The sequence below is a fragment of the Columba livia genome, chromosome 30 (genome assembly GCF_036013475.1).
Source record: "Columba livia isolate bColLiv1 breed racing homer chromosome 30, bColLiv1.pat.W.v2, whole genome shotgun sequence".
Lineage (NCBI taxonomy): Eukaryota > Metazoa > Chordata > Aves > Columbiformes > Columbidae > Columba > Columba livia.
The window spans coordinates 96,226-113,151 of record NC_088631.1 but is presented as its reverse complement, the minus strand read 5'-3'; the positions used below and the strand labels follow the sequence as shown (position 1 = coordinate 113,151).

Here is a 16,926-nt window from a genome sequence, read left to right as displayed (position 1 = left end):
GGGCGCAGCGCCTCGTGCCGCGCGGGGGGACACGCGCCACGCGCCGCAGCCGCGCGACCCCCGAACCCCCCGGCCCGGACACGCGCGGGTTAACGCCACGCGCCCCCCGGCACGCCCCCGACACGCCCCCCCCGCCCCCGTGACGTCACGGCCGAGGGTTCACCGAACACGCACGGTGCGGGAGGAGCGCGGGTTCGGGGGCCCGGGGGGGTCCCGGGGCCGTGGGCGGCGCGGGGGCGGCTCGGGGGTCCTTGGGGGTCCCGGGGGGGTCTCTGGGGATCCCGGGGGGATTCTCTGGGGCGTCTCGGGGGTCCCTGGGGGGGTCTCTGGGGTCCCGAGGGTCCTTGGGAGTCCCGGGGGATGTCTGGGGCCGCTTGGGGACACCGGGGGGTCCCGAGGGTCCTTGGGGGTCCCGGGGGGTCTCTGGGGTCCCGGAGGATCCCGGGGGGTCTCTGGGGTCCCGGGGCGCCTGACCCCCTGCCCCCCAGGCCCCCATGGCGCTCCGAGCCGCGGTCCCGCTGCTGCGCCGGGTCCGGAGCGGCGTCCGCTGGGGGGGCTCGGGCCCCCCCCCGCAGGGTGAGTGGGGACGGGGGACCGGACCCCCCACTGCCCCCCCCCGGCCCCATCGCTGCGGGGAGCGGGGGGAATCACACGCGTGGGGCTGCGGCTGCTGACCCCCGGGACCCCCCGCGACCCCCCCGGTGTGTCCCCCCCCGGGACCCCCAGAGCTGGTCTCCCCGCGCTGTGTCCCTCCCCCGTTTCCCCCCGCCGGTGACCCCCGGTGTCCCTTCCCCGGCGCTGACCCCGCTCCGTTCCTTCCACCGGCGTCTCCCCCCGGTGCTGACCCCCCTGGTGACCCCCCCGGTGACCCTCCTGACCCGGTGCTGACCCCGTGCTGACCCCCCGCTGACCCCGGTGCTGACCCCCCGGTTCTGCCCTGGTGACCTGGTTCCCCCCGGTGCTGACCCCCCTGGTGACCCCCCTGGTGACCCCAGTGCTGACCCCCTGACTCGGTGCTGACCCCGTGCTGACCCTTCTGACCCTGCTGCTGACCCCACTGACCCCTTTCTGACCCCACTGACCCCATGCTGACCCTGCTGACCCCATGCTGACCCCACTGACCCCATGCTGACCCCACTGACCCCTTGCTGACCCCACTGACCCCATGCTGACCCCGCTGACCCAGTGCTGACCCTGCTGACCCCCCTGCCCGGTGCTGACCTCACTGACCCCGTGCTGACCCCACTGACCCTGTGCTGACCCCACTGACCCCGTGCTGACCACACTCACCCCACTCCTGGTGCTGACCCCACTGACCCCGCTGCCCCGGTGCTGACCCCGGTGCTGACCCGGTGCTGACCCCGGTGCTGACCCCGCTGACCCCGCTGCCCCGGTGCTGCCCCGGTGCTGACCCCGGTGCTGACCCCGCTGCCCCGGTGCTGACCCCGGTGCTGACCCCGGTACTGACCCCGCTGACCCTGCTGCCCCGGTGCTGCCCCGGTGCTGACCCCGCTGACCCCGCTGCCCCGGTGCTGACCCCGGTGCTGACCCCGGTGCTGACCCCGGTGCTGACCCCGGTACTGACCCCGCTGACCCTGCTGCCCCGGTGCTGCCCCGGTGCTGACCCCGCTGACCCCGCTGCCCCGGTGCTGCCCCGGTGCTGACCCCGGTGCTGACCCCGGTGCTGACCCTGCTGCCCCGGTGCTGCCCCCGTGCTGCCCCGGTGCTGCCCCGGTGCTGACCCCGCTGACCCCGCTGCCCCGGTGCTGCCCCGGTGCTGACCCCGGTGCTGACCCCGCTGCCCCGGTGCTGCCCCGGTGCCCGCAGCGCGGTTCGAGTGGCGGGACCCGCTGTGCCTGGACTCGCTGCTCACGGCTCCCGAGCGGCTCCTGCGGGACGAGCTCCGGCGCTTCTGCCGCGAGCGGCTGCAGCCGCGTGTGCTGCGCGCGCACCGCCACGAGGGTACCGCACCCGACCCCTGACCCCTGACCCCTGACCTCCAACCCCCTCCTGGACCCCCCTGACCTCACCGCCACGAGGGTACCGCACCCGACCCCTGACCCCTGACCCCTGACCCCCAACCCCCTCCTGGACCCCCCTGACCTCACCGCCACGAGGGTACCCGCACCCGACCCCTGACCCCTGACCCCCAACCCCCTCCTGACCTCACCGCCACGAGGGTACCCGCACCCGACCCCTGACCCCCTCCTGGACCCCCTGGGGCACCCTGACCCCCCTGACCTCACCTCCACGGGGGTACCCTGACCCCCTCCTGGACCCCCCCAAACCCCCAGGGGACCCCCTGACCTCACCATCACGGGGGCACCCACACCCTGACCACCTCCTGGAACCCCCCAACCCCCCTGATCCCCTCCTGGACCCCCCCAACCCCCCTGACCCCCCCGTCCCCCAGAGTTTGACCGGGGGGTCGTGTCCGAGCTGGGGGCGCTGGGGGTGCTGGGCCCGACCATCAAAGGTGAGGGGAGAGCGGGGTGCCGGGGGTCGGTGGTGGCACTGTCCCCGGGGGTCCTGGGGGGCGCCCGGGGGGCTCTGGGGGTCCCGGGGTGTCCCTGACACTGTCCCCCGGGTCGGGGGGGTTCAGGGGTTCAGGGGTGACTGGGGGTCCCGGGGGGCTCTGGGGGTCCCGGGGTGTCCCTGACACTGTCCCCCGGGTCGGGGGGGTTCAGGGGTGACTGGGGGTCCTGGGGGCTCTGGGGTCCCAGGTGTCCCTGACACTGTCCCCCGGGTCGGGGGCGTTCTGGGGTGTCTGGGGGTCCCGGGGGGCTCTGGGGTCCCAGGTGTCCCTGACACTGTCCCCAGGGCTGCGTGGGGACCTTGTCCATGGGGTTGGGCTGGTGGGGTGATGGGGTCCCCAGGGTGTGTTTGGGGGGGCCCTGGGGGTCCCAGGGGCTCCTGGGGGGCTCTGGGGTCCCGTGGGTGTCACTGTCCCCAGGCTGTGTGTGGGGTCCCAGGGTCCCGTGGGTGCTGGTGTCCCCAGGGGGTGGGTGGGGTCCTGGGGTCCCGTGGGTGACGCTGTCCCCAGGCTGTGTGTGGGGTCCCATGGGTCCCGGTGTCCCCAGGGGGTGTGTGGGGTCCCGTGGGTCCCGGTGTCCCCAGGGGGTGTGTGGGTCCGTGGGTCCCGGTGTCCCCAGGCTGTGTGTGGGTCCGTGGGTCCCGGTGTCCCCAGGCTGTGTGTGGGGTCCCGTGGGTCCCGGTGTCCCCAGGGGGTGTGTGGGTCCGTGGGTGACGCTGTGCCCAGGTTTCGGGTGCGCGGGCACGTCCTCCGTGGGGTACGGGCTGATCGCGCGGGAGCTGGAGCGCGTGGACAGCGCGTTCCGCTCGCTGCTGAGCGTGCAGTCGTCGCTCGTCATGCACCCCATCCTGGAGTTCGGGACCCCCGCGCAGCGGGAGCGGCTGCTGCCCCCCCTGGGTGAGCATGGGGGTGGGGGTCCCCAAAACAGCGGGGTGGCTGCTGCCCCCCCGGGTGAGCATCGGGGGTCCCCAAAACAGCGGGGTGGCTGCTGCTCCCCCTGGGTGAGCATGGGGGTGGGGGTCCCCAAAACAGCGGGGTGGCTGCTGCCCCCCCTGGGTGAGCATCGGGGGTCCCCAAAACAGCGGGGTGGCTGCTGCTCCCCCTGGGTGAGCATGGGGGTGGGGGTCCCCAAAACAGCGGGGTGGCTGCTGCTCCCCCTGGGTGAGCATGGGGGTGGGGGTCCCCAAAACAGCGGGGCGGCTGCTGCCCCCCCGGGTGAGCATGGGGGGCGGGGTGTCAGGGGGTCTCTGGGGGTCCCAGGAGGTCCTGGGGATCCGGGGGTCTCTGGGGGGGTCCCGGGGGTCTCTGGGGGTCCCGGAGGCCCCGGGGTCCCCGCTGACCGCCCCCCAGCGCGGGGGGAGCTCCTGGGCTGTTTTGGGCTGACGGAGCCGAACCACGGGAGCGACCCCGGGCGGATGGAGACGCGGGCGCGGCACAACCCGGGGGCGGGGACGTACACCCTGCGGGGCTGCAAGACATGGTGAGGGACCCCGACACCCCCCCGGCCCTGAACCCCCCGAGCCCCCCCCACAACCTGGGGAGGGCTGCTGAGGGAGGGAACGGGCATGTGCGGGGGTTCCTGCCCCCCTGTGGCCCCCTTGACCCCCCTGACTCCCCCCGTGACCCCCCGACCCCAGGATCACCAACGCGCCGGTCGCCGACCTGTTCGTGGTGTGGGGGGTGTGCGAGGGCGACGGGCGCGTGCGGGGGTTCCTGCTGGAGCGGGGGCTGCGCGGGCTCAGCACCCCCGGGATCCAGGGCAAGTTCTCGCTGCGCGCGTCGGCCACGGGCTCCATCGTCATGGACGACGTGGAGGTGCCCGAGGACAACGTGCTGCCCGGCGCCGTGGGGCTGGCGGTGAGGGGGCGCGGGGGTGGGGGTCACGGGGGGTGGGGGGGACATGGCGGGGCACGGGGAGACACAGGGGGTGGTGGGGACATGGCGGGGCACGGGGGGCAGTGGGGACATGGAGGGTGGTGGGGACGTGGGGGACACGGGGGACAGTGGAGACACGGGGGGACATGGGGGGTGGTGGGGGCACGGGGGGACACGGGGATGGTGGGGATACGGGGGTTGGTGGGGATACGGGGGGTGGTGGGGACGTGGGGGACATGGGGAGACACAGGGGGTGGTGGGGACGTGGGGGACACGGGGGACAGTGGAGACACGGGGGGACATGGGGAGTGGTGGGGACACGGGGGGACACGGGGGACAGTGGAGACACGGGGGGACATGGGGGGTGGTGGGGACATGGGGGACACGGTGGGCAGTGGGGACACGGGGGGACACGGGGATGGTGGGGATACGGGGGTTGGTGGGGATACGGGGGGTGGTGGGGACGTGGGGGACACGGGGGGCGGTGGGGACACGGGGTGACACAGGGGGTGGTGGGGACATGGGGGTGGTTGGGACACGGGGGGCAGTGAGGGTTCGAGGGGTGCAGAGGTTTGGGGGTGTCTGAGGAGAAAGTCCTGCCCGGGTGTGAGGGAACCTGGGGTTTTTGGGGGGGCTTGGGGAGGTGTTGGGGGCACAGGGGTTTGGGGGCACAGGGGGGTCGGGGTCCCCCTGACCCCCGTGCCCCCCAGGCCCCCATGCGCTGTCTGACCCACGCGCGGTTCGGCATCGCCTGGGGGGCGCTGGGCGCCGCGGAGTCGTGTCTGGAGACGGCGCGGCAATACGTGCTGGACCGGTGCGGGGGGCGGGGGGCGCGGGTCCCGGGGGGTTTGGGGGTCGCGTTCCCACCTGCCCCCCCGCAGGTCCCAGTTCGGGGGGTTTGGGGGTCCCGGGGGGTTTGGGGGTCCCGTTCCCAGCCGCCCCCCCGCAGGTCCCAGTTCGGGGGGTTTGGGGGTCCCGGGGGGTTTGGGGATACCGTTCCCAGCCGCCCCCCCGCAGGTCCCAGTTCGGGGGGTTTGGGGGTCCTGGGGGGTTTGGGGGTCCCGTTCCCAGCCGCCCCCCCGCAGGTCCCAGTTCGGGGGGTTTGGGGGTCCCGTTCCCAGCCGCCCCCCCGCAGGTCCCAGTTCGGGGGGTTTGGGGGTCCCGTTCCCAGCCGCCCCCCCACAGGTCCCAGTTCGGGGGGCTTGGGGGTCCCGGGGGGTTTGGGGGTCCCGTTCCCAGCCGCCCCCCCGCAGGTCCCAGTTCGGGGGGCTTGGGGGTCCTGGGGGGTTTGGGGGTCCCGTTCCCAGCCGCCCCCCCGCAGGTCCCAGTTCGGGGGGTTTGGGGGTCCCGTTCCCAGCCGCCCCCCCGCAGGTCCCAGTTCGGGGGGTTTGGGGGTCCCGTTCCCAGCCGCCCCCCCACAGGTCCCAGTTCGGGGGGCTTGGGGGTCCCGGGGGGTTTGGGGGTCCCGTTCCCAGCCGCCCCCCCGCAGGTCCCAGTTCGGGGGGTTTGGGGGTCCCGTTCCCAGCCGCCCCCCCGCAGGTCCCAGTTCGGGGGGTTTGGGGGTCCCGTTCCCAGCCGCCCCCCCGCAGGTCCCAGTTTGGGGGGTTTGGGGGTCCCGTTCCCAGCCGCCCCCCCGCAGGTCCCAGTTTGGGGGGCCGCTGGCGCGGAACCAGCTGGTGCAGGTGAAGCTGGCGGACATGGTGACCGAGATCGCGCTGGGGCTGCAGGCGTGTGTGCAGCTGGGCCGGCTGAGGGACGAGGGACGGTGGGTGACACGGGGACACGGGGACATGGGGACGTGGGGACACGGGACAAGGGACATGGGGACATGGGGGACACAGGGACATGGGGAACAGTGGGGGGCATGTCCCGGAGCGGGGGGATTGTGGGGACACCGGTGTCCCCTCCGTGTCCCCAGGGCCGCCCCCGAGGCCGTGTCCATGCTGAAGCGCAACTCGTGCGCGAAGGCGCTGGCGGTGGCGCGGGGGGGACAGCGGGTGGCACATCCTACGGGTGACACATCCTACGGGTAACACGCGCCACGGGTGTCCCCTCCGTGTCCCCAGGGCCGCCCCCGAGGCCGTGTCCATGCTGAAGCGCAACTCGTGCGCGAAGGCGCTGGCGGTGGCGCGGGCGGCGCGGGACCTGCTGGGCGCCAACGGCGTCTGCGACGAGTTCCAGGTCGTGCGGCACATGCTCAACCTGGAGGCCGTGAGCACCTACGAGGGTACGGGGACATGGGGACACCCGGCATGGGGACAGCGGGGACATGGGGACACCCGGCATGGGGACAGCGGGGACACGGGGGACATGGGGACACCCTGGCCATGGGGGGCCAGGGGGACACCGGGGACACCCCGGCCATGGGGGGACAGGGGGACATGGGGGGACACCCCGGCCATGGGGGGCCAGGGGGACACCAGGGACACCCCGGCCATGGGGGGCCACCCCGGGTGGTGGCACCGCTGTGTCCCCGCAGGCACCCACGACATCCACGCGCTGATCCTGGGACGCGCCATCACCGGCATCGCGGCCTTCGCCCCCGACACGGCGGGGACACCGCGGGGACAGCGCGGGGACACCAAGGGGACAGCAGGGGACACCAAGGGGACAGCAGGGGACAAGGCGCCAGCGCCGCAGGGGTGACCGGGGGACAGCCCAGGGACAGCGAGGGGGTGGTACCTGTCCCACCGGTGGTGTCACCAGCCTCTTGGCACCGCCGTGGGGCCGGATGTCACCTGTGGGGAGGACACGAGGAGACGGTGTCACCAACTGGACCCAGCGTCCCCAACAGGACCCGTCCTGGTCTCTTTGTCCCCCTCGCAGCCAATAAACGGCGTGAGAGCCGCCCCTGCTCATTAGCACTGGCCTCGTTAGCGTTAATGAAGGTGCCGGTGGGGGGTGCAGCCCTGGCCCCCCCAGATTCACCGAAAATGGGCCGTTTAAACATTGTTCTTTTTATTTGTTCTCAACCCGAACTGCAACAGCAACGGAAACAAACGCCCGGGGGACGCGGCACCGCGGGTTTGGGGGCCCCGTGGCTTGGGGGGGCCCCGTGGGTTTGGGGGACCCTGGCAGGTTGGGGGGCCTGTAGGCATGGGGGTGTCCCATGGATTTAGGGGACCCCGGCAGATTTGGGGGGGACCCCATTGGTTCTGGGGAGACCCTGGCAGACTTGGGGGAGCCCCCATGGGTTTAGGGGAACGACACGGGTTTGGGGGACCCCTGGCAGGTTCAGGGGGCCCTGGTGGGTTTGGCGTCCCGTGTTGGGTCTGGGAGTGCCCTGGTGGGTCTGGGGGTGCCCTGGTGGGTTCCTATGAGTCTGGGGGTGCCCTGGGCGGTCTGGGGTCCCTGTTGGGTCTGGGGGCTCCCCATGGGGTAGGTCTGGGTTCCCATGGGGCTCAGGCCTCGTGCTGCAGGCACAGCTCCCGGTACGCGGCCTGGGGGGCTCCTATGGGTCTGGGGGGCTCCTATGGGTCTGGGGGGCTCCTATGGGTCTGGGGGGTTCCTATGGGTCTGGGGGGCTCCTATGGGTCTGGGGGGTTCCTATGGGTCTGGGGGGCTCCTATGGGTCTGGGGGGTTCCTATGGGTCTGGGGGCTCCCCATGGGGGGGGTCTGGGCTCCCGCGGGGCTCAGGCCTCGTGCTGCAGGCACAGCTCCCGGTACACGGCCTGGGGGGGTTCCTATGGGTCTGGGGGGCTCCTATGGGTCTGGGGGGCTCCTATGGGTCTGGGGTCCCCGTGGGGCGGGTCTGGGGTCCCGCGGGGCTCAGGCCTCGTGCTGCAGGCACAGCTCCCGGTACGCGGCCTCCACGGTGCGGCACACGCGGCGCAGCTCGGCCTGGGCCTGCGCCACGCGCTCCAGCAGCTCCGCCAGCTCCTGCAGCCGCCGCTGCAGCCGCTCGGTGTGCAGCCCGTAGAGCTGGAACAGCCGCTCCTCCAGCTGCTCCGCCAGGGACGACACCTGCGGGGACACAGCGGGGACATGGGGACACCGTGGGGACACAGCTCGGAACAATGGGGACATGGGTCCTGCAGCGCTCGGTGTGCAGCCCGTGCAGCTGGAACGGCCGCTCCTCCAGCTGCTCCGAGAGAGATGAGATGTGCGGGGACATGGGGACATTGTTGAGACATCGTGGGGACATCGTGGGGACAGAGCTCAGAACGACAGGGGACATGGCTCGAAATGGGGGGGAGACAGCTCAGTCTGGCGGCACAAATGAGGGGACACGGCTGGAAACGGGGACACAGCTCCATCTGGGGGGACACGGATTGATGTGGGGTGGGGGTCACAAACGGGGACACAGATCGATGTGGGGGGCACAAATGGGGACACAGATCGATGGGGGGGCACAAATGGGGACACAGATCGATGGGGGGGCACAAACAGGGACACAGATCAATGTGGGGGGCACAAATGGGGACACGGATCAATCTGGGGAGGCTCAAACGGGGACAGAGCTCGAGCCGGGGGTGGGGATGCAGGCGGCTGGGGTCCCCGGGGGGGGTTCAGCTGCGGCCCCGTTCCTGGCGCTGCTCCCGGTCGCTTTTGGCCCCGGCAGCTGCGCCGCGGTGGCCGCGGTGGCTCCGAGCGCCGGTGACCGGGAGCCGCAGCTGCCGCGGCTGAGGAGCCGCAGCTGCGCCGGGACGGCGGGGACAGCGGGGACCCAGCGCGGGACACGGGGACAGCGGCGTCCCCAGCACGGGGCCACGGGCAGCTGGACCCCCAAAGGGGCCGGGGGCTCCCTCCGCGCAGCCCCCCGGCTCGGCGCTGGTTTGGGCACAACAGCACGCTGAGCAGGGGCTCGGGCGGGGCTGCCCAAGCTCCCCCGCGCCCCCCGCCCGTCACCCCTGAGCGCAGCCGGCGCACCTTGAGCAGCAGCCCCTCGCGCAGGCCGCTCACCAGCCCCTGGTCGTCCCTGCGCCCCTCGTTGACGCGCCGGATCAGCCGCTGCGCCCGCTCCTGCAGGGAGCCCAGGCTCGCCTCCAGCGCCGCGAAGAACCGCGAGGCCGGGCCGTCCAGGGGCGGCGACGGAGGGGGGGGCTCCGGCCTGCGGACACGGGGACACGGACGGGATGGGGACACAGGAACACGGGGTTGGGGACACGGGGACGGGATGAGGACAAGGGGACGGGGACACGGGGACAAACACATGGGGACGGGATGGGGACAAGGGGACGGGGGGACGGGGACGAACACATGGGGACGGGATGGGGACACGGGGACGGAGACACGGGGACGGGATGGGGACAAGGGGAAGGGGACACGGGGATGGGGACACAGAGATGGGGACACGGGAACGGGGACAGGGACACAGGGATGGGACAGGGACATAGGGACAGGGATGGACACACAGGGACAGGGATGGGGACACAGGGACGGGGACACAGGGACAGGATGGGGACACAGGGACAGGGACGGACACACAGGGACAGGGATGGGGACACGGGGACAGGGACAGGATGGGGACATGGGGACACAGGGACAGGGACGGACACACAGGGACAGGGATGGGGACATGGGGATGGGGACACGGGGACGGACACACGGGGACAGGGACGGACACATCAGGGACCGCGGGGGGGCTCCTGCCTGCGGACACGGGGACATGGGGACACCCCTATGGGGACAGGGACACCCCCATAGTGACAGTGGCGCCCCCATAGGGATGGAGACACCCCCACGGGGACAGGGACACCCCCCAGGTTCAGGTCCCCCCTGGGCCCCGGTGGCCACGTTAATTAACGGGCAGTGGTGGGTTCTGCTAACGAAGGCGTGGACGCAGCCCCGGTGTTCCCGGTGCCCCCGCCCCGGGGCCGTCTCTCCCCACACCCGCTCGTTTTCCTCCGTCAGAACAGCGCCGGAGCCGCGGTACCTGTCGGGCCCCTCGTCGGGGGGCTCGTCCCCGCACGGGAACGGGCCGTCGCCCTCCCCAGCCTCGCCCTCCGGCTCCTCACGCTCCTTCCGCGACATCCGCGGGGCTGCGGGGGCGGCTCCGGGGACACCGGGGACACCGCGGGCTCCGGGGACACCGGGGGGACGCGGGACCGGGACCCTCTGGGGCCCTGAGGAGAGCGCGGGCGGGGCCTCAGCGGTGACGAGCACCCGCGCGGACCAATAGGCGCCCGCCGCGGAGGCAGGGCGGGGCTTTCCCGGCGACGAGCATCCGTGCGGGCCAATAGGCGTCCGCCGGGGGGCTGCAGGGCGGCCAATCAGAGGCTGCGCGGGAAAAGGCGGGAAGGGAGGGCCGGGCGCGGAGGAGACGAAGCTGCGATAGCGCCGGGACGTGACGAGAGCGCAGGAGAACGGAGGAGAACAGGTGGCACCGGGGGGACAGCGGGGGGACACCGGGGCGGCACCGGGGCCCATCGTGCTGTCCCGGGGGCGCTGAGGCACCCGGGGGGGGCGGGGGCCGCGCTGAGGGCTGGAACAGCGGCGGGTGCAGCTCCCCCCACCGTGCGGGGCCACAGGCGCCCGCCATCCATCCCCCTCCCCAGGACCCATGAACCCCCGGGATCAATAAAACCCCTTCTGGGATCGACACCCCCCGCGCGCCACACAACAGGCTCCGGCTGGAAAAGGGCCTTTATTGGGCTCCCCCAGTTCGGGGGCTCCCCCAGCTCTTGGGGTGTCCCTGGCCGTTCTGGGGGTGTCCCCAGCTCTCGGGGTGTCCCCAGCTCTCGGGGAGTCCCCAGCTCTCGGGGTCTCCCCCAGCTCTCGGGGAGTCCCCAGCTCTCGGGGAGTCCCCAGCCCGGGCTGTCCCGGCCGCTCAGGCGTCCATGCGGCACAGGGGACTGTCGTAGACCGTCTGCAGGTTGACGCGGTGCCCGACCAGCTCGCGGATGTTGTTGATGCCGTATTTGATCATGGTGGGGCTGGGGACGGGCCAGCGCGTCAGCGGGGCCGGGGCCGGGGGCGACGGGGGGTCCCCGGCCCCACTCACCGCTCCAGCGACAGCCCCCAGGCGATGACCGCGACGTTCTCGGGGAGCCCCATGGGCAGCAGCAGCTCCGGGCGGAACACGCCCGAGTTCCCCAGCTCCACCCAGCGCCCCAGACCTGGGGGCACCGGGACCGCCGGTGACACAGAGATGACGAGAGACACCCCAGAGCCCCCCGGCACGAGACAGATGCCCCAGACACCACCAGAGACCCCCGGCATGAGGCAGAGACCCCCGGGGTGGGACTGGGACCCCAGAGACCCCCAGAAACCCCTGGGGTGAGATGGGACCCCAGGGACTCTTGGGGTGAGACACGACCCCCCCACACCCAGGGGTGAGATCAGGGGCCCCCCCAGTGCCCCAGAGGGTGAAACAGGGGCCCCCTGAGACCCCCCCGCCAGGATGACCCCCAGACCCCCCAAAGAGGGACCCCAAATCCCCATCCCAGAACCCCCGAAGACCCCAGCCCAGAACCCCTCCAGGGTCACCCCAAACCCCGAACCCCCCCCACCCGAGTGAGGAGAATGAGGCTGAGCTGCCCCCCCAAAATGTCACCCCAGTGTCCCCCCGCCCCATGGGGCACACACGGAACACGGGGTGTCCCTCCTGTTCTGGGGGTGCGTTGGGGCCCCCCGCCCCTCACCCTCATGGTAGCTGAAGATCTCCACGCTGGGCTCGGTGTAGGGGTTGTAGGCGGGTTTGAAGCGCAGGCGGGTGATCCCTGCGCACACGGGGGGGTCGGGGGCTCAGGGCGCCCATGGGGGCTCAGGGGGGTTCAGGGCAGTCTATGGGGGCTCAGGGCACCCATGGGGGCTCAGGGGGGTTCAGGGGGGTCCATGGTGGTTCAGGAGGGTCCGTGGGGGCTCAGGGGGGTCCATGGGGGCTCAGGGCGGTCCATGGGGTCTCAGGGGGGTCCATGGGGTCTCAGGGGGGTTCAGGGGGCTCCATGGGGGTTCAGGGGGGTCCATGGGGTCTCAGGGGATTCAGGAGGGTCCGTGGGGGCTCAGGGGGGTCCATGGGGGTTCAGGGGGGTCCATGGGAGCTCAGGGGGGTTCAGGGGGTCCATGGGGGTACAGGAGGGTCCATGGGGGCTCAGGGGGGTCCATGGGGGTTCAGAGGTCTCAGGGGGGTTCAGGGGGTCCATGGGGGTTCAAGGGGTCCATGGGGGTACAGGAGGGTCCATGGGGGCTCAGGGGGGTCCATGGGGGCTCAGGGGGGTCCATGGGGGCTCAGGGGGGTCCATGGGGGTTCAGGGGGCTCAGGGGGTCCATGGGGGCTCGGGGGGTCCCGTACCCAGCTTCCCGAAGAACTGCCGCAGCAGCCCCAGCAGGTGCGCCAGCCCCAGCCCCCGCTCGGCCACCAGCCCCTCCACCTGGTGGAACTCGGCCAGGTGCGTGGCGTCCAGGCTCTCGTTGCGGAACACGCGGTCGATCGAGAACAGCTTGACGGGGCTGAACTTCTCCTGGGGAGGGGTCACACGCGGCCCTGAGCGCCCTGAACCCCCCCGGACCCCCGGAGCCCCAAACCCCCCCGACCTGCCGCGCCAGCCGGTACAGCGCCCGCGCGCTCGCCGCCGTCGTGTGCGTCCTCAGCAGGTTCCTCCGCGCCTCCTCCATCCGCCACTCGCTCTTGTACCTGGGGGGGGCAGCTCAGCGGGGGGGGCACGGCCGGGGACCCCCAGCCCGCCCCCCAGTCGCGGCCCCTCACCCCTGCGAGCCGTAGCCGCCCTGCGAATGGACCTTCTTCACCTTGGCCGCGTAGGCGGGGGGCGGCGCGGGGGCCTCGGCGGGGTCTGGGGGGCACAGGGGTCAGTGGCGGCGCGGGGGGGGCCGGGGGTCCCAGGGTTTAAACGGGGCCCCCGGCACCCACCCAGCAGGAAGAAGGTGTCGTGCTGGTCGCGCGCCGGGTGCTGCTGCGGCTGGAACAGCGCGTCGAAGTTCCAGAACGAGCTCTCCACGAAGTTCTGGGTGGGCATCTCCGAGAACCTGGGGGGATGGAGTCAGGGGCCGGGGACGCCCTGGGGACACCCTGGGGACACGCCCGGGGGACAGTCCAGGGACAGTATGGGGACCCCGGGGACACTCCAGGGACAGCGTGGGGACCGCGGGGACACTCTGGGGACAGCGTGGGGACCCTGGGGACCCTGCTCACCCCATCTCCAGGAAGATCTGGCGCAGCTGGGACCGGACCTTGAGCAGCGGGTGCAGGTGTCCGCAGGCGGGCGGCAGCCCCAGCGCTGAGAAGTTGTACGGCTTGAACGGCCGGGCGCGCCACGAGCCCCTGGTGGGGGTGGCGGGGTCAAGGTCAGGGTCACAGCGGGGTCAAGGTCAGGATCATGGTGGGGTCAATGTCAGGGTCATGGCGAGGTCAGGGGTGGGGGCGCAGCCGGGTCACTCACGTGGCGATCATGTCGGGCGTCAGCTCCGTCTCCTGCCGCGTCACGGCCGTGCTGAACGCACTGCCCTTGGTGATCCAGTACGACTTGAGGGTGCTGGGGGGGCAGGGGGGTCAGGGGACACCCCAAACCGGGGACACCCCAAACCTGGGGACACCCCAAACCCAGGGACACCCCAAACCCGGGGACACCCCAAACCAGGGACACCCCAACCCCGGGGACACCCCAAACCTGGGGACACCCCAACCCGGGGACACCCCAACCCGGGGACACCCCAACCCGGGGACGCCCCCGGCCCCGCTCACACTTCCAGCAGCAGTTTCCTGCGCTTGAGCTCCGCGCGCTCGCGCTCGGGCAGCTGCTCGGCCTCCCCGCACTGCACCCGCCGCAGGCTCTCCTGCACCGCGTCCTGCACCGCCGGCACCTGGGGACGGGACACGGGGACAATGGGGACAGAGCCACACGGACCCCGTCCTGCACCGCGTCCTGCACCGCCGGCACCTGGGGACGGGACACGGGGACAATGGGGACAGAGCCACACGGACCCCGTCCTGCACCGCGTCCTGCACCGCCGGCACCTGGGGATAGGACACGGGGACAATGGGGACAGAGCCACACGGACCCCGTCCTGCACCGCGTCCTGCACCGCCGGCACCTGGGGATGGGACACGGGGACAATGGGGACAGAGCCACACGGACCCCGTCCTGCACCGCGTCCTGCACCGCCGGCACCTGGGGACGGGACACGGGGACAATGGGGACAGAGCCACACGGACCCTGTCCTGCACCGCCGGCACCTGGGGACACGGGGTGATGAATGGGACCCCCAGTTCCCCCATCCCAGGGCGCTCCAGGTGACCCCCAAGGGGACAGCCCAGTGTCCCCAGTGTCACTCACCGCGGGCAGCACGCGGGGTCACCCTGTCCCCAGTGTCCCCAGTGTCCCCAGTGTCACTCACCGCGGGCAGCACGCGGGGTCACCCTGTCCCCAGTGTCCCCAGCGTCACTCACCGCGGGCAGCACGCGGGGTCACCCTGTCCCCAGTGTCCCCAGTGTCACTCACCGCGGGCAGCACGCGGGGTCACCCTGTCCCCAGTGTCCCCAGTGTCACTCACCGCGGGCAGCACGCGGGGGCCGCCGGGGCGCCCCCTTGTCCAGGTGCAGCCACTTGTTGGCCATGGCCTTGCTGAACCCCACGGAGCCGCCGGGCAGCTTCTGGGGGGACGAGGGGCTGGTGGGTCCCGGTGACCCCCGGTGACCCTGCACCCCCCTGTAACCCCCCATGACCCCCCCATTCTCACCGCGGCCTGGGCGGGGGGCAGCCCCCCGTGACCCCCCTGTACCCCCATTCTCACCGCGGCCTGGGCGGGGGGCAGCCCCCCGTGACCCCCCTGTACCCCATTCTCACCGCAGCCTGGGCGGGGGGCAGCCCCCCGTGACCCCCTGTACCCCATTCTCACCGCGGCCTGGGCGGGGGGCAGCCCCCCGTGACCCCCCTGTACCCCATTCTCACCGCGGCCTGGGCGGGGGGCAGCCCCCCGTGACCCCCCTGTACCCCATTCTCACCGCGGCCTGGGCGGGGGGCAGCCCCCCGTGACCCCCCTGTACCCCATTCTCACCGCGGCCTGGGCGGGGGGCAGCCCCCCATGACCCCCCTGTACCCCCATTCTCACCGCAGCCTGGGCGGGGGGCAGCCCCCCGTGACCCCCTGTACCCCCATTCTCACCGCGGCCTGGGCGGGGGGCAGCCCCCCGGGCGGGAGGCTCCGCAGCAGCCGCACCTCGGGGCTCCCGTCCCGCAGCACCTCGGCGCCCTCGGGGCTGAGCTCCCAGCGCTGGGTGGAGCGCGGCTGCGCCTCGATCACCTGCGGGAGCGCGGGCACGCTGGGCACGGGGCACGGAACGGCCGGGAACGGGGCACGGAACGGCCGGGAACGGGGAACGGAACGGCCGGGAACGGGGAACGGAACGGCCGGGAACGGGGAACGGAACGGCCGGGAACGGAACGGCTGGGAACGGGGCACGGAACGGCTGGGCACGGGGCACGGAACGGCCGGGAACGGGGAACGGAACGGCCGGGAACAATGGGGAACAGGGAAGGGAACAACCAGGAACGGGGAACAGAACGGCCGGGAACGGGGGCGCCGGAACTGCTGCAGGGCGCGACGGGCACCGGGGGCGCTGGGGCCGGGGCAGCACCGGCACCGGGTTCAGTACCGGGATCAGCGCCGGTGTCCTGGGCGCCCCCTGCCCACCCCGCTGTCCAGGTCCCGTCCCGTCCCGTTCCCACCCCGCTGTCCCTCCCCGGTCCTGTCCCGTCCCGCTGTCCCTCCCCAGTCTGGTCCCGTCCCGCTGTCCCTCCCCAGTCTGGTCCCGTCCCGTCCCGCTGTCCCCGGTCCCGTTCCCATTCCCACCCCGCTGTCCCTCCCCGGTCCCGGTCCCGTCCCGCGCCGCTCGCACCTCCCCCAGCGCCTGCAGGCTCTTGACGGCGCCCACGACCGCCTGGTGCTCGACGCCGAGCGCGGCCGCGGCCGCCAGGCTGCACAGGCCCCCGCCGGGCCCCGCGGGCTCCCGCTCCAGCCGCTGCAGCAGCAGCTCGGCCACGCCGGCCGACATCGCCGGGACCGCCGGGACCGCTCCGGGACCGCCGGGAACAGCGGGACCGCCCCGGGAACACCCGGACCGCACCGGGAGCACTGGGGCCGCCGGGACCGCTCCGGGAACACCGGGAACACCCGGACCGCTCCGGGAACACCGGAACCGCGCGGCGTGAGCACCGGAACCGCGCGGGTCCGCGCCGGAAGGGGCGGGGCGCGCCGGGCACCACCTTGGGCGTGGCGGGGCCGCCATGTTGAGTGTGGCCGCGGGACGGGCAGCGCGGTGGGTGCGGGGGAAGTGACGTCATGAGGCGCCCGGCTCCCCCACCCCCCGCCACAGACCGTGTGTTCCCCGGACCCGTCACCGTGGCAACGGCGGCCGCCGACCCCGCGTGGCGCCACGGTGACGCCGTTGCCGTGACAACAGCCCCCCCGGGGCCTCATCAGCGCAGCTGTGACATCATTGCACCGTGTGACATCATCATGGCGTCACAGCGCCCGATTAGGTCGTAAACCCGCGAGACGGGCGGGAGGCGCCGTGTCCCGGGGTCCCGGGGCCGTTCCCGGCGGCCCCACGTGCCCGCGCC

At 73.0% G+C, this 16,926-nt stretch overlaps 3 protein-coding genes across 3 annotated transcripts; 1 reads left to right on the top strand and 2 right to left on the bottom strand.

Moving 5' to 3' along the window:
• Positions 1 to 60: 60 nt before the first annotated feature.
• GCDH (glutaryl-CoA dehydrogenase) lies at positions 61 to 7,269 on the top strand. The gene is made up of 11 exons (XM_065043811.1): positions 61 to 175; positions 489 to 576; positions 1,828 to 1,962; positions 2,414 to 2,476; positions 3,260 to 3,430; positions 3,884 to 4,013; positions 4,171 to 4,390; positions 5,119 to 5,222; positions 6,048 to 6,173; positions 6,475 to 6,635; positions 6,888 to 7,269. The coding sequence occupies exons 2-11, from the start codon at positions 495 to 497 to the stop codon at positions 7,052 to 7,054; spliced, it is 1,359 nt and encodes a 452-aa protein (XP_064899883.1). The 5' UTR covers positions 61 to 175; positions 489 to 494; the 3' UTR covers positions 7,055 to 7,269.
• Positions 7,270 to 7,349: 80 nt separating this feature from the next.
• On the bottom strand, positions 7,350 to 10,532 carry SYCE2 (synaptonemal complex central element protein 2). Its single transcript, XM_065043821.1, has 3 exons — positions 10,285 to 10,532; positions 9,279 to 9,459; positions 7,350 to 8,372 (listed from the first exon to the last, which is right to left on the bottom strand). The coding sequence occupies exons 1-3, from the start codon at positions 10,380 to 10,382 to the stop codon at positions 8,178 to 8,180; spliced, it is 474 nt and encodes a 157-aa protein (XP_064899893.1). The 5' UTR covers positions 10,383 to 10,532; the 3' UTR covers positions 7,350 to 8,177.
• Positions 10,533 to 10,976: 444 nt separating this feature from the next.
• Positions 10,977 to 16,549, bottom strand: FARSA (phenylalanyl-tRNA synthetase subunit alpha). The gene is given in 14 exon segments (XM_065043809.1): positions 10,977 to 11,284; positions 11,353 to 11,467; positions 11,993 to 12,070; positions 12,643 to 12,811; positions 12,885 to 12,984; positions 13,057 to 13,141; positions 13,219 to 13,334; positions 13,501 to 13,629; positions 13,748 to 13,840; positions 14,050 to 14,168; positions 14,859 to 14,885; positions 14,887 to 14,958; positions 15,470 to 15,607; positions 16,203 to 16,549. Coding segments are annotated over 14 exon segments (1,503 nt in total). The 5' UTR covers positions 16,359 to 16,549; the 3' UTR covers positions 10,977 to 11,178.
• Between the last annotated feature and the right edge of the window lie 377 nt (positions 16,550 to 16,926).